This window comes from Strongylocentrotus purpuratus, unplaced genomic scaffold (genome assembly GCF_000002235.5).
Source record: "Strongylocentrotus purpuratus isolate Spur 01 unplaced genomic scaffold, Spur_5.0 spur5_scaffold_6, whole genome shotgun sequence".
Lineage (NCBI taxonomy): Eukaryota > Metazoa > Echinodermata > Echinoidea > Camarodonta > Strongylocentrotidae > Strongylocentrotus > Strongylocentrotus purpuratus.
Genome location: NW_022145612.1, coordinates 51,479,827 through 51,496,882, shown reverse-complemented (window position 1 = coordinate 51,496,882; position 17,056 = coordinate 51,479,827). Strand labels below are relative to the sequence as shown.

The 17,056-nt window shown below is 37.1% G+C and overlaps 1 protein-coding gene across 1 annotated transcript; it reads left to right on the top strand.

The window, feature by feature from the left end:
• The first annotated feature begins 1,876 nt into the window (after positions 1 to 1,876).
• Positions 1,877 to 14,089, top strand: LOC589390. Its single transcript, XM_789032.5, has 11 exons — positions 1,877 to 2,116; positions 2,563 to 2,669; positions 3,409 to 3,547; positions 4,577 to 4,737; positions 5,155 to 5,322; positions 7,138 to 7,268; positions 8,039 to 8,121; positions 8,651 to 8,772; positions 9,280 to 9,361; positions 10,036 to 10,146; positions 10,798 to 14,089. The coding sequence occupies exons 1-11, from the start codon at positions 1,949 to 1,951 to the stop codon at positions 11,314 to 11,316; spliced, it is 1,791 nt and encodes a 596-aa protein (XP_794125.4). The 5' UTR covers positions 1,877 to 1,948; the 3' UTR covers positions 11,317 to 14,089.
• The last annotated feature ends 2,967 nt before the right edge of the window (positions 14,090 to 17,056 follow it).

Below are 17,056 nucleotides of genomic sequence, written 5' to 3'. Positions count from 1 at the left end.
AATCGTGAACATTTCCAATCTGTCGATGATGTGATTTTAAAAGATAATAATTCAAACAAATACTTTGGGCCTTTACCATTCAATGCTTTGTAAACAAGCACAAGTATCTTCAATGAAGTGCTATGTCTTATTGGCAACCAATGTAATTTATTAACAGGTGTAATATGGGGACATTTTTATATATCGGACACAAGCCTTGGACATGCTTTCTGAACAGGCTGCAACTTGATTATTAATTTTTGTGAATCTAGCAAGCCAAACAATAATCTATTATAACAATCGGACCTACTGCTAATAGATGCATGGTCCATGATTTCATTTTTTCCGGTCTTATAATGTCTACGAATGTGACGGAGATTTTATATCATATAAAAGGTAGTTTTTCAAGTGTTGGATAAATTATGTGCTTCTTCATGGTAAACAAGAATCTAGGAGATCATTATTTATTCAGACCAGCGCTGTTTCTGTGCTTTGAAACTGCCCGTATGCTGACTGGGAACAATGAATTATGACAGAGCTGCTCTTGCATAGCAGCTCCTTCATCTAATTTGGATATTTACTGTAAATTACTAACTGTTTGTTGAAACTCAACTCCACACCAGGCCCAACTAAAGTCACTTTCCAATCAGATGGAAAAAAGGTCATTTAGAGAGAGACAATTTCATGATTTTCGTAAAGACAGTTAGCAGTGATTCAGAACAAAATACAATGCAATAAAAGCTTTGTCAGCATTGGATCCAAAGAGCGTGATTTTTTGCTATAAGGTTTACAACTAATATTATCTTTTTCAGATAATGTTTTGAAATGGGTGAAAATTTGAGATTGTGAAATATGAAAATCTACAATATCAAAACAAAATCATAATCAGGATAAGAAGCTCCATCATCTACAGCTGACTTAATTTAAAAATGAATTCTTACAATCTTATCACAGGACACAGAACAAAAATGCCTAGATCATAACAAATTTTCTCTTATCAACGCGAGGATCGAGGTATAACATGATGAATCTTGGACATATTCAACAAAGATTTAGTAACATTAAAACGTTTCCTTTGATCAGAACGATTTTCCTTTATAAGTTCAGATTAATATATGCGACGGGCATTATTAAAAACAAACAATACTGTCTTTTTACAAGCAGCTTTAATTTTCGTGATGAAGAGGAGATCTTGTTCTCAACCATCTGTTTTCAACTTTCCTTCTTTTTCATTATGTTCTGTTCTAACATCATATGTTAATCACTGTGCATGTGGATGAGAAGTTACAGTCTTAGTTAACAAAGGTGCATGTTTGTGCAAAATTGAACTGAGAGTATCAGTGTATAAATTAACCAATTCTGTAAGATCATCGGGAATGTTTGTACGTCGTGAATTGTTAGCACTCTTCACTATCTTTTATTTCATTTGTTTCACTATAGTCTAGTTTTTTATTTATTCATGGTTTCTGTGTCGGTAGATTCTAAAACATTAAGACCTGCTGAAAAGGACTACCTGTTTGCGTGATTTATTTAAAATGGTATACACTTCTGTTTTTATGACTTCCTATATTACATTTTATTTTAGTCTAATTTTCTTCATATAATGGTCAATTCTGATGTTCTGTCATACCAGTATTCTATTTCTTAGTATTATATTCCCGCTATTTTTGTTTCGTTTGGTGCTTCATTGACTAAGGTCATAAACCTACCTTTGATGTTATCTCTAAGATATTGTTTATAGAGGCTTTAGACCATTTGAGTAGAAAGTGGGCGTGGTCGACCTGTGTTTTGAGCTGGCCTGGATGGAAGGCTTGAAGGGAGCTGTTTGCGCTATTGCTAGGCGCCTGGCCTAGGCCGCTCCGAGACTAGACGTGTAGGTCGATCATATATCGCTGTACCGGTACTGTACACAATTTTCGCGCTCGCTGTGCTTTCACGGTGCGCTCATGTATTTTTTGTAAATAGCAAAATGGCTGGATCACGAATGAATAAGAGATTCTGTGTAATTGGAGTGGCTTTATTACTTGCCACATGCTATGGTTGGATTCGGCTCTTGCTTCTTACCTTCTCTTATGACACTCTTCCTCGCCAAACAGCTCATCATTTGAGATTTTCTCTCAGTTTGCCACAAGAGGCGGTAAGAAACACACACAATTCTCAACTAGTGGGCGCATGTATTATGCCCTAGCATCGTCTGTTCTGTGCGGCGAGGCGTAGCAAACTGGAATAGTGTGCATCTTTCACCTAATCATTTTTTCCTCCATCTCATCAATGAAAACTATAGAAAGTAAATGCCTGTATGCAAAATAATCAGTACCAAATAATGATTGTCCTCTGATTATAGACCTAGATCTATGTTTTGACAGGAGAACATGATCAGACTCAGTCTCAGAGGATTGAAAACGAATTTTTCAATTTGGTTAGACAGAAATATTTTATGATTGAGGAACCCTAAATTTTCAGGAATCGGAATCTTTGCAGCTCTTTGTTAGTTGCTTGTAATACATGAAGTTAAAGTGACATGGATAATTCCTTTTTATCTGACAAATACTAATGACATGTGTACTCTTGTTCGTTTTTCAGGAATGGTATGAACAGCAATGCTTTGGAAAGATTGATGAGAAACTCAGCATTTCAACTTTAGAGGATACCATCGGGAGATGGCAAATTGCTCTGCATCCTGATTGTTTGTAAGATATGTTCCTCTTTCCTCAATTCCTTCCTCTAGGCTCTAGATTTATTACTTTGTCAGATATGTTGTGATATAAATTCTGCTTTAATGAGCTATGGACATAATTTACTTTAAAAAGAAAAGAAGGAGGACTTAATGTACAAAATTGTAAGGGCATCAGGGTTCTCACCAGTGCATAACTATTGGCTCTAAAACCAAAAGTAGGGGGGGGGGTAATATGCTAGAAAAGATTACTACCGGTCAATTCTCCTTGACAAGGGTACTGATAAGGGTGATTATAATATGTCAACAAGCATTTTTGTTAGGCCATTCCAAACCACCCCCTTAGATGCCGCAAGGCTATTTTGTCTTTTCTCGGTTTAGACCAAGGGTTAACAAATTCCTGTCAAGGATGTATGCTGCCTTGGCACATAAGATTGTCCCATTCTAATTTTTTCCAGTAACCTTCTCAAGTAAAATATATTTGAGAACAGACGATTTATTATTCTAAGAATTCTACATTAAAAAGTTTGGAAACTCAAGTTCGATCGATTATATCTCTCTATGTTTATTCCTCTTTAAAATGATTCTATATTTGTTATAATTTTGCAGTCATGGAATTATAAGGTGTTTTCTTAGGGGTTTATATGGTGCTAGACAGGTTATGCAACTATAACCAGATATTAATATTTTGTTTAAATCTTTGTTGATTTTTTAACGCATACATTCTCTCTTGTTCATTCCTGTCCTGTATTCAGAAAGGTCTTCCAGAAATTCACCACCATTTACAGCATTAGCAGGAGGACGGGTCATGTAGTAATTCCTGAGACATTCCAGACCAAGGTCTTGAAGTGGTTGGGTAATGATGAGGAGCTCTTGAAGGAAGTGAAGCTGCAGGTTGGTTTGACAGTTGTAGACCTGGGGGTTGTTTCACAAAGATCCTAAGTCAGACTTAACTTTAAGTTGAACTTAAAAATTATGGAGAGCCATTTGTAGCCTTAAAAAAATATATTCAAAAGCGAAAATTCAACTATTTTAGACTTTTCATAAATTCCACATCAAGAACATGAAATCTCCTTGATATTAGAAAATATGAATGATTTGAATCAACATTTTATGCCTTTTAAAATAACTTTTACAAAATGTTTTTAAGGATGCTAACGGCTTTCCATAATTGTTAGGTCCAACTTAGGATCTTTGTTAAATGCCCCCAGGACTTTGTCTGACAAGTCTTAGCATTGTATTTGAATTGAATTGAATTGATCTTTATTTCATTCATCATAACAACATATAAAATACAAAATATAGCATACAAATTAAAGAGAAACATTTACAATAGAATACAACAGCAACAAAAATGTCATATGAATGTGGAGACAGCTAGGAAAGCCAAAGGCTTTATTGGTGCTGCAACCAAAATAGTATTACAGTATAATATTGTTGTTTAAAAAGGTGATTTAAAAAACTAATGCTTTAAACTAGAGGGGAAAAAACAAAAAACAAAACAAAAGTCTGACCGTGTACAGAATCAATCTTTATTTATATAGTTGGATTAGAAATGATTTATATCTCCATATCTCCTTTTAAAAACGTTAATCGATAGACTGGATTTTATATCATGAGGTATATTATTCCACAATTGTGGTCCTTTAAAAATATAAGCCCAAAACACATAAAAAAATAATCTTAGATACAATGGCATTTATTTATCTTTCTTTGATTGAAGTGGTTTTGGTTGATTAGGGTCGAGGAATAAGTTTTGTGATAGAATTTTTTGTATTCGTGAGGAAAAATGATTTGCAGTGTATCTGAAGATTTGATTCATGGATACTGACTGATAAACTATAACAAAAATGTTCACCTTCTATGATAGTTCTAGCCATGTGTAGTTTTCATCACCACTCCAAATTTTCTGTCTTTCCGCAGCATATCACATCTATCTTTAATCGATACACCCATGAGAGTGCTATCTTCAACCCTCTTCGTGCCAAGAGACCTGGAGCTACCGACCCTGGGGAAGACATTGACCAGTACATTGAAGAGCTCATTAGCAGCTCACAGAACTGTGATTTCTGTGATTTCAAATTGTAAGCTCAAAGAATTAGAAGTGTTAAGGTGACGTTTTTTTCTAGACCAATTGTGATTTTATATGCAAGCCCTACTCACAGGCCTAGAGCTGTAGCCATGCCCTTTTTGCTATCCTACTATGTATTGAGGTTTTGGTGCCCCTCTCACTGGACTGGCCAGAGTTACCTGCCCTTAAAACTGATGTTACCTACATTAGAATATTGTCAATATAAAACACATTTTCTGTTGACCTAGTATTAATCAACCTACTTTGTGCACCTTAGTGATGGGCAGTGTTTTCTTAAATCTTGTGCTCAAAGAATAATTGCTTTACATTGCTTGCATAGAAATGAGTACAAGATATAACAAATTTGATACACATGAAAAGTCAACATTTGGCCATACTACAAGTTATAATATTTTGTTTATTTACTCAGTAAGACAGCTGAAGACACATTTGGTCGCATAGAATCAGAGCATGCTGTAACTGCATCGAATACCTTCAAGTACGATGCCTACCATGCTCTTATTATTCTCAAGAGTCATCATCCTCTCAAGTTCTCTGAGGAGCAGTTCCTTGATATGTTTGATGTCGCCATGAAATGGTAATCGTGTAGTTGTGGCTCAGGTAGGAGAGGGGAGGGGAGGGGAGTGCAGTGCAAGAAGGAACATGTGCCCCCCCCTCTCCTCCGGCAAAATCATATCTGATATATTTTAAGTATATATTCTTTATCCCTCCCCTCCCCCCCCCCCCCCCCCACTTTGAAATCTTTATAATACCAAAAGAAAAAAGATGCCTGAAAATGGGATTTTTGTTGTTGCCCCTGTCAGATATTTTAAACTAAGAATACACCTAAGATCATTTTTTTTGTCTGAGAAATGAATCCTTGATCTGATCAGATCTTAATCTTGATCTTAATGTGGATCTTGATCTGATCTGATCTTGATCTTGATCTGACCATTGATATGAATGTCATTGCTTAAAATTTCTGCACATTGCTTTTTGAGCAAGTTTGCAAGAATACAATACTGAAATGTATTCTTTTGAAAGCTGTCTCTGTAAATTATGTAAAACTACCCCATCTCATGGCAAACAAGATTATGTTTATGAGATATTCAATTGGTTTATTAGTTGTCATTAATATATCTAAAGCACTTGTGATACAATCTAGTTTTACTTCCTCATTCACTTACTTTCAGACTTCCTCATTTACTTACTTTTGGGGCCATTCTAATTTGTGTTAAACCTGAAGCTTTAGAATACTTGAATTTTTTTTTGCAGATTTGCAAGTAGTTTGTTTTGGTATTAATTAATCTCATCTTACACAGCACTTAATTTTTACAATTCGTGAAAAATTCTAATTTTTCTACATTATTGTGTTAGTGGTCACCACTATGATTTCACTTTTGTTGAAAATACAGGAACTTTTTAAAATCTGTAACCTTTCACTGAAATTTGCTATTTATCCTGCCCTTGTGGGTGGCATTGTGATGTAGTTTGTCTTATTTATCAACCATTTAGTGCTATTTAAACATGGCAGTTTGAACTGCCTAAACTTTTTGGCAAAAGTCATGGGACCAGAAGATACTTGCCTTTCTTCTCGAATTCAAATATCCCAGCATGGTATTTGAAATCTTTACCAAGCCATTGATTGACATTCGCCATCTTTTGGAGTGGTGTCTACTAGACAATCACAAGGACCTAATAGGAAGAAATCACTTGAATCTTTGAATGCCTTCAATTGCTAGCTCCATTTAAGGACGTTCCACAGTAATGTTTGTGCGCACCCTAGCTGCACAGGGCCAGATGATCATGTATTTACTGTGCACAATACAAAGAACTCCAGGGGGGTGTTTCACAAAGACCCTTAGTTGGACTTAACAATTATGGAAAGCCGTAAACATCAATGAAAATATTTTGTAACAGTTATTTTAAAGGGCATAAAATGTTGATTCAAATCCTTCATATTTTCTGTTATCAAGGAGATTTCATGTTCTTGATGTGGAAACTATAAAAAGTCTAAAATACTTGAATTTTCGCTTTTGAATATTCTTTATTTTAAGGCTACAAATGGCTCTCCATAATTTTAAAGTCCAACTTAGAGTTAAGTTCGACGTAGGATCTTTGTGAAACACTCCCCTGGCATTGTGCATGGTGAATACATGACCAGCTTAAGTGCGCCTGAACATTACTGTGGAACATCCTTAAACCAGGTTAATGATGTAATCCATTTGTATCCTCAATAAATTAAAATATGGATCCAAGAACTATTACTAATGTTATTATAGTAACACAGTAGCGACCGTATTTCTCATTGGAACCTGTCCTATAGGAAACCGTAAATAAAGACCACTTTCTATCTCACCTAAGCAGTCTTCATACACAGATATTCACTATTTTTTATTATTTATTATGGCAGGTTCTTGAAGGTGCACTCAACAGATAAGCAGTACGTCTACCCCCATCTCATGTGGGATACTCTGCCTAAAGCCAGCGCGAGTCAGATCCACCCTCATGCGCAGGCCAGTGTGAGCTCAGAGAGACATTATGGTAAGGACTCTTAAAGGTATAGACCAGTTTTGGAAATGCCCCCCTCTCAAAAAATGAAATGGAAGCTCTTATTACCAGTCATGTAAAAGAATATGTTTTGACTAATACGTGATGATCCAGAACTGGTCTATACCTTTAACATTCATCCAGGGATCACAAAAAGGTGTGTCAAGATAGATAATTTATGGGCAACTTGATAGAATTCTCAAGTATACTTAAAGCCCCTATTACTGTCTGTTGTCAAGTGAGAAAATATTTTTGAGACTTATATTTATGCCAACAGTCAATGGTGGTGCACTATGTATTAGGTAAAGCATCAAAATGGAACTGAAACAACTGCTTTTTGTATTTGTCTTCTTACTTGATCATCTGGCACTCCAGATAAAATCATCTGGCCTATGGGATACCATTTTAGAACCCAGTATGTTATAGTTGAGACTAAGCTTGTTTTAGAACTAAAAAAAAAAACTACTAGTAACTGAATTCACTTGAATTACTATATACCTAAACAAGTGTTGGAGAACATATCATTTAGGACTCATAGCCAAGAAGTGTTATAGTTGTAGAAAAGGAGGAAAGAGGGAGGAGATAGAAAATACAGTAGCAAAAATTGTATCTGGTGTAGTTTATACTGCATCATGCAAAAATTGAAAGATTTCACAGATAAGTTGACTGTATTGTTGTGTAAATGTAGATTTTTCACTGGGTATAAACTAGTTCATTTTAGGCCTTTTTATCTTTTTATCTTTAATTTTTTTTCTTTCATTAAGGTTTGATGGAGCACATCAGACTGTCAGCACTGGAGTATAGTCTGAAAAATAATGGACAAAACTACTTCACTGATCTCATTCAGGTAAAGTTCATTTATTCACCATTTTCTATCATTCAACATTATTAACTGCACATGTGCCATGAAAATGCATTGGGGAAACTCTTTGAATCTATTGTAAGATTCAATTTATAGACTACATAATATTGTTGTACAGGTGTATATTGAAATGAGATAACTGTTAGTAAGATGGATCACTGTGTTTAATTGCAATTAATTTCACAGTGCACTATTCAATTACATCATTAATCCTAAGGACAGTTGAAGACTATAATCAGTTTTAAGGTATTCACCATATAAATGTTTTGTTAATACTTGGTATATGGTATTCAAATTAAGTAGGTACGAGAAGAATAGTGTTTTCAGATATTCGTTCAGAGATTTGTTATGCTTTGTACTATTTCAAAGTAGCTGTCAGTTTTTAAGCCTGACATTATAGTTTCAAAATATCAAAATGACATTTTGAGGCATATACTGGAAAGATCATGACAATATCTCTAAGCCAAACCTCACAATATGGTTATCATCATGCTCCCCCACCTCACCCCTACAGGTTCATAATGCTCTTGGTCTGACCACAAAGTTTGGGGAAGCTACAGCTATGGCCTACCTCACACCCAAGAAAGACTATGAAGTCATGATCATCAGTCCGATGGCTGGTAAAGATTTTATCAGGTAAGAGACTTGGATCAAAGTTTACTGTAATAAATCTAACTTGAATTCAGCGTAAATATTCAAAAATGAATGATACCACCAATAAAACTAAAACAGCAACAACAACATGCTAAAAACTTAGAGCCAATTTTCATAAAACCTTTCTAATCTAGTTGTCAGCACTACTACTTATATAGTTAGGGGAAAACTAGACTTGATAAGGTTCATGAATATGAGCCCTGAAATATATGTTAGTATACCACACGGTACAAATTATTTGTGTCCCTGTTATTAATATGCTGATTATTTTTTGTTAGAATAATAGTCGTGTATAAAACACATTGACATTTTGTTAACATTTTTGAACAAATTTTAATTTACGGTAAGAGAGAGAGAGAGCGAGCGAGAGAGAGGGGGGGGGGTGAGATAGTTGGGAGAGGCACAATGATGTTATCTTGTACATGACTGGGAACCTGGGTGTAATATAAACTTACCCCCTGTTTTGCCTTTTGATACTTCTGTGTGCAGGTTACTTTACTATACAATAAGAGCATTCATTGATGATCTTCATTTATATGCATGGAGCCTTGCGATTTTCTTACCCAAACTGGTAAGTGTGTAAGATTAGTAGCTCCTTCTCTAGTAAATTGTTAAATCATTTTGATGGGAGTGAATGTAGGGGCATTACATTGTCTTCATTACCAATCTTTCATTGCTTTTATTTGCATCATATTCGTATGGTAATTATTTAATGAAGTGGATGGTTTCTGTGTATGAGTTGACTCTGAGTTTTCATATGTTGCAAATGCTTTTAATTTTTTTCCAGGCGTCAGTCCTTACTTTTCTCAGGGCCAGGTACATTGTGATTTAAAAACCTGTTGAATTAAGTTTTCATTTTAGATACCCTTTTATGAAAAGTAATTTCTCAAAGGTCTTCTGAAAGTGATAGAGGGCATTATGAACACATTGTTTGTCACTTTGACCAGACTCTCTCTCTCACAATCCTTCACTTCTCTTGAATTTTCATCTCTTGCACTCTCTTGCTTTCTCTATCTCTTTCTCTCTTTGTCTTTCTGTCTATTTCCGACTCTGGCTCTCTCTCTTTTTCACTCCCTTGCCGTCATTCTCACATTTCTCTCTATATCTTTTCCCCTTTGTCTTTCATGGTAGCGATATACTTCTTTATTGCTTGCAGCGAGGAGCCATTGCGGTCCTTCAACTCGGTGATTGCTGTTTTCACTTCCTCTTTCACTTTTCTTTTTAACTCAACTTTCTTTATTCCAGGAACCTTATGGTATTCCCAAAGCAGAGGACATACCAGCTGTTGCAAGAATCATCAGTAGAGGGCCTCCTACTAATCCAAGGAATGACATCAGTGCGATGGAGCTTTTTGCTGTAAGTTCATCCTGGTTTGTTTATTTTACATCGATATGCATTTTGATAAGGAAGTTAAAAATCTGCAGGTTTGAGTCCTTTCCAAAAACAATGTAATTTAGGATCATTGCTTGACGTAAATGCACTCCACATTTGGCATTCAAAGATGAAAAGTCTTGGATTACTATCTTCTAAATCTAAAGACTGAATATAACCCACTTAGCCATCTTAACACGTCAAACCATAATAATAATCTGGATTTACATAGCGCTTAATATGGAGTACAGTCTCTTACCACTTAACAGATATTATTAACCTGGTCATCAGATTCATTCACCGGCATTAATCTACATTTGCCACTCAATACCCAGGAGAGCAATGGGGACCCAGTAGGATGACAAAAGCATTTGTGTTAGTAATTGCCTATGCCCTCACAGTGACCATATGGTAGGAATGCTCCCCCAGGGAGTGGAGATGGCGCACATTGTGCACCATCGGATTCATTCACGCACAATTTTCTCTTTAGATTAGATCCAGACATCATATCAGTTGATCATTGAAATTCATCATTAGACAAGTATTTTTATAATTGCTTTAATCATAGCATCATAGCTAAAGTTCTCATTTTTTCAGAGACCTAAACCCTTAAATCAATTTTTTATCACCCACCAGGCATCCAATGTGAACATCGATCCCTTCAGCGTCATTGAACACATCAAGATGTCTGTTAGCATGAAGGGGCGACTCCAGGCAGGAGACCTGAAGAAGATAGCGGAGCGGAAAGAACAGCTCCAGCATGAGATGGATGAACTGGAGAAACAGGAGGAAGAGCTGGAGCTGAAGGAGAATATTGAGAAGGATGCGGGGAATCTGGAGGTTGGGGATGATGGAGGGGAGGTGAAGATGGTAGGAGTGCTGGAGGATCCAGGAGGGGATAGAGGGATAGTAAGAAGAGGAGGAGATGGAAATGGAGCCACGGAGCGAAGAGAGGATGGATTGAAACTCATGAAAGAGCAACTGATATCTCAGAGAGGCGCAGGTAATGATGAGAAAGAGCAGAGGCTAGGTGATGATGATCCTGAGGGTAAAGATTTTGAAGGGAAGTACTTAGAAGGGCATGATACAAGGAGGCGAGTCGTCTGGCCAGGTGATGGGGTTGGTATCGAGGAAGAAATTGGTGATAAAACGTGAAGCGAAAGTAGTAGGAAACGTACGTTGTTGGAAGATGTTGTATTCCACCATGATTGCAGTCATTCAGTACAGCCTAGCGATGATGTGATAATCAACTTTCAATGAAATAATCGTATTGAAACTGACTCATAGCAGGCCAGGAATGATTATTCAGTACTATCCAGAATCATTATTGAGAAATGTCCATTCTAGAACGTGTTTATGATGAATGAGGAAGTATTTTCCATAAAATCAAATATAGATAATATATCTTCTTGTTCACAGGGTATTTGAAACTGTTTATACCTATGGTTAAGAATAGAAAGTGGTAATATATCTGTAAAGCACCTAGACACATCGTTGATTTATTAAGTGCTATATAAAAGCGGGATATTATTATCATTAATTATGGAAGAATAAAGTGAGTAACTATGGAGGTAGACAAAATAAACATAAAATGGTCCTTGACATTTCCTCTTGTGCTTGTCTATTCAAGTAGGATGACTCATTTTCATGATCGGGTTGTATATTATCATGAATGTACAACCAGGAAATGTTTCATCGGCAAGGAAGTACACTAGACTGTACCTTGAGTGGTACTTCTTGAGTGGTACTTGTTTAAATTGGCTATGAAAGAATTTTGTTGTATGTGTTTGTGGTAATGAGGAAGCTGGGGGTTAGATGTCATTTAAATGGAGAGACTATTAAAAAACATTTCGAAAGGGAATTTCTAAGATTATTACATGCCAATACAAACAAAGTCTCTAAGTATCATCATTTAAATGCCAACTTTTCATAAATTTAAAGTCAGAAACAATGTGAGTTGGGAAACAGTGATGACTTATATGTTTTACTTGACTGCTAAGATAGCAAGTGTATGTCAAGTGATCTTTTGTTCTTCAGCTCCAAGTCCTATCCAAGGGACTTTCGAAACCAGGATCTCCTAGATACCAGTCCACTGCCCCTACCATGCACTAAGTCATGTATGTACATGCCATGCCAGTGTATGGCCCCATGTAGCTACCCTAGGCTTTGAAGTACGTGCCGAACTACTTTCCTGCAATGGTCTGTCTCTGAGCATGAACTGCATTTCCAGGTACCTGTAAATGACTGATGCCCTTTACATGATTTAAACACAAAATCCCAAATCTTGTTTTTTATACACATAAATGGTTTCAGAAGGTGGGGATTTTTGAGAAAATTAAATTAAATCAAGCTCCAAGAAAAAGTCTACCCAGGGAGGAAGTCATGTACACGGAAATATGGCACTTCACCTAGATCATAATCCTGTTATTGGTTTCGAAAAGGAAGTGATAGCAATAAAGAATCATATCGTTTGAGTGTGGTGGTTTGTATTTATATTTGCTTCTGGTGAAATAACAATGATTTGATCAGGAAAGCTTACCATGAACAAAATGAGGAAATAACAATTTGAAGTAAAAAACACCTGTAAATGCTTTTGAACGTGACAATAATAGTGAAGATGGCAATATGTAAATTTAACAAACTGTATGTGTATACCTAGGCAGGCTATCCTTATGGTTCAAAACTGAAATCAGTGCTGCTTTAATTGGCCACTGAAACTTTTTTTTAATTGTTATTATTTAACAGCGATTTATATTAATAATAACAAATTTTAATCTCGATTAAAAAAAAAAACGTGAAACTGGTCACCGACCTTCTTTTCTGTTACAATTTATTGCACTTGTTCTTCATCACAATATGCACTAGAATTCCTGACTGATTTGAGTATGTTACATACCTGCTTGCTCTATAAATTATATATATACACACACCACAGACTTACTAGATACAAATAGAATTCTAGTGTTTCCTATCATGCATTTGACCATAAAAGGTAAACCCGAAATGGACAACTTTCAAGAACTCCATAAATGTATTGTCAGGAAGTTTGTTTTAAGAAGGAAAAAACCATGAAGTCAGATAACGGGTTGTGGTCATAGCTTTGAGCGGGATGTCCATGAGTTCTATTTCTGGAATTTCCTGGACTTGGATTTACCTAGCTTTCTGATATAATACAACACAGCAAATCTTTGCTGAGAATAAACTGCTTTAACCTATTGAATCCTCGTAGTGGATTGTAAAATAAGAGTATGTGCCGCAGGGTTATTTTTTATGCTGTCCTGTGGAGGCCAGTCCAGGCATTATTTAAACCATAAAGTGTGCAATTTTTTTATTTTGACAAGTAAATGACTTACTTGCATTTTTTTCTTAAAATATTGATGTTATATGAATGAAATAATTGGACAGTAGATAAAAATTGAAAAAGCATGTGTGCTATGTAATTTCCAAATGAATAGTTTTATTTGTCTGTGTAAACAAAATTGGAAAGACAGTATTACTATATTAAAGGAAGTTCATAAATGTTCAGACAAAAGAAGGTGGTACTGTTTTATATAAGATAGAGTACTAATTTATCAATTAATCTCGATTTGTTGACCTATGAAAATGGATTTCTTGTTGAATTTTAAGCAATTGTGTTGTTTATGATTGTGCAACTCTGGGAAATGCAATAAACTTTTCAAATGTGTAAATATTAAAAAGGATCATTTTAAAATTTTACATACATACCTAAGAAAAATATAAGAAAGATCCATATTGGGACAAGGGTGTATAACAAGCATTAAAATATTAATTGAAACTTTGCCGTATTTGAGCTATCTAATATTAAAATCAATTGTACTGACAATGAGTTTTTATTTGTAAAAATGCAATAGAAATGAAAGGAAATTATTTTCATATTAAACTTGAAGTTTGAAAACATATTCATTTAGAGTTGTTTCTGTGAATGCCTATTTCTTTATATCCCTCCATCTTCACCAGTTTCATCTCATTGTTTCCACCTTTACTCCTTATCTCTCTTTTCTCTTCCTATCTAACCCCACCCCCTCTTAAACACTCGAACCATAGATCCAAACCAACACACGCACACATCTACGCACGCGCACACATTCCGTCTCTTCTTTTGTCATCCTCCCTCTAAAGGTACTATGTCCCATGTGCAGCCAACATCAAATTCTGTAGAACTTTGCAGGAATTATTAATATGTCCATGCACGAATCCAGGATTTCTAAGGGGGGGGGGGGGGGGGGGGGTGACCAAATTTGAAATCATGCAAGCCAAATATTGTTACGTAATGGTGACCAGCAGTGGCGTAATGAGCAAACAAGTTTGAGGGGGGGGGGGGCAGAAAAAAGCCCCAGGAAACTCAGGGATTTGAGGCATTTCATAACGGTCAGATAAGCATTCAGGGGCATGCCTGGTGGGGTCGAGGGCGTGGAGCCCCCAAAAGCTCAGGAGTTTAAGGCATAAAATTACCATCAGATAAGCATCCAGGGGGCCGCCTTGGGGCTATAGGTGGGGTCCAGAGCTCCCGGAAGCTCGGGGTTTTAGGCATATAATTACGGTCAGATGAAACTTGCGACACTGGAAGGGGTGGCAAGGGCCTTTCGGCCCACACCTTGAAGGCGGGTAAATATGCAAATGATCTCCCCTACCTTTCTTCTTTTATTTCCTCTTTTTTGTCGGGCGGAGAAAGGCAAGGGCCTTTGCCCCCCCCCCCCCCCCCCGCCCGATCAACAAATTGTTGGCGGTCAACTTGCAACTGATATCCCCCTTTTTACTTTTTTTTCCTTCCCTTTATCTCCTCTTTTTCCTTTTTTCTTTCCCTTTCCTTCCTTCTCTCTTTTTTTTTTGAAGGGGGGGGGGGGAAGGAGGCAACAGCCTCCGAGGCAAAGCCCTTCCCCCCCCCCCCCGATCTCCTTCTTTTCCCCTTTTCTTTTCTTCTCCTCTTCTTCCTTTCCTTCCTTCTCTCTCTCTCTCTTTCTCTCTCTCTTTCTCTTTTTGGCGGGGGGGGGGGGGGGGGGAGGTGGGGCGTGCCTAAGCCCCTTCGGCCCCCTAGATCTGCGCCTGAATATGTCACGTATGTCCTATCTGTGAAATGTAAACGTTAGCAGTGTCCTAGTATTCGAGTAATGCAAGGAAACCCGTTTACTTGCTAGACTTCACTGTCAGACACTGTTGAGTGACTGACTATGTAATAAGATACATAAACTGAGCTGTAAAGGGTACATGAGCATTTGTCTACATCATTAACCCACTTCTTGCAATGGCCAAAATTAAACTGATTAAGTCTTTGCGCAGCACAAAACGTACAAACATTCGGTACAAAGGTCTGAAAATCAGACTATTTACTAGAAGGATTGCAATCGCTAAAATCGATTCAACAACTAAAAGTCGTTATTTTCCCACTTAACATTTTCAAGCCCTTTCGTTTTAGGGGAAGTTCTTAATTAGTATTATCTTTCAAATGCTGTTGGAATTTAACCTTCATTTCGTTGGCCTGCAAATGGAACATTAGTACCTTTAATGAACACTCCCTGTCTTTATGCCTTAGAACAGCATGAATTGTATCTTAGCATCTGATTAAATATAGGCCCTACCAATAATTCTTAAAGAGATGTATGGAGAAGAGGAAATTGGTAGGTCCTGTTCATAATGTTAAGGATATGACCTGATATCCCATTTGCATGAACCTGTATCCGTTTTCTAGATATTTCCTCCACCAAAACATTAGGGAATTTTTGATGTGTTTTTCTTTCTTCAAATTTGAACAAGGAAATATAATACAGTTGAGAAGGACTGGAAGAGGGTTTGCTCCCGCTGCAGTGTGTTGTGTCACGATGTATAATTGTGTTGATTCAGGTTACATATATTTTGGTCTTGTACCTGCTTTGTCGATTAACCGTACGGATTCGTTATAATGTTGACTTTTTTTCTAAATATCACACTGCTATCTACTTCAAAATTTTGATGTCATTGAGAGCTTTGAAGAAACAATTTAGATCACTTTCTTTATCTCAATTATGCATTCCATGCCCCCCCCCCCGAAAAGAAAAACCTCACGATACATGACTGCATATTCAGTCGAATTCACTCAATATAATGGTGTAAACCTTCGTCGACTTAAACATTGTAATGTCCTTAACAGAAAAAGAAAGGTACATAGACAGTGAGAATAAGAGGAGGGGAACCCCTGCCTTATTTTGAGTAATGGGGCAAAGTTCCTTTCCACACGCACCCCCGAGAGATAACTTACAACGCACAAACACTCCACATATGCAAACAACTCTTGATCGGGCAGCCGAGCCGGAATAGGGGGGGGGGGGGGGAGGAGGATAGTAAGTAGGCTAAGTGTCTTCAGGTTTTCTCAAACATTTCAAAATTACACCTCATTATCAAATAGTGCCCTTGAAACTAGTCAAGTGATGATCCAACTTCAGTCTATATATGGCCCAAGGAGCTGGGAACTTCCTGGTATCTTTTCCGGTGCCAAGTTGATCTGTACCTCGTGTATGATAACATTGTATTTTAAGGGAGCTGTTGTCGACATACATTCTGACCAAGGAGTTATTACACTGGATCTGAAATCATGTTCATTGTTCATACGCATCATATAAGCAGGCACGTAGCCAGAGTTTGATTTTTGGGGGAGGGGGGGGGGGCACATACATGTAATCGATCGAGGTCAAAAAAGGGGTCTATAAAAGTTCAACCGATCTTGGAATTTTTTTGGGGGGCAAGCCCCCCCCCCCCCGTGCCCCCCCCCCCCCCCCCCGTGCCCCCCCCCGTGCCCCCCCCCCCCCCGTGGCTACGTGCCTGCTTGATATAAGGCCTCTGCTCGTATAACAAAACACTACGTTACTTTTCCTTATAACAATGCCTTTCTAAGTAAGAGCAC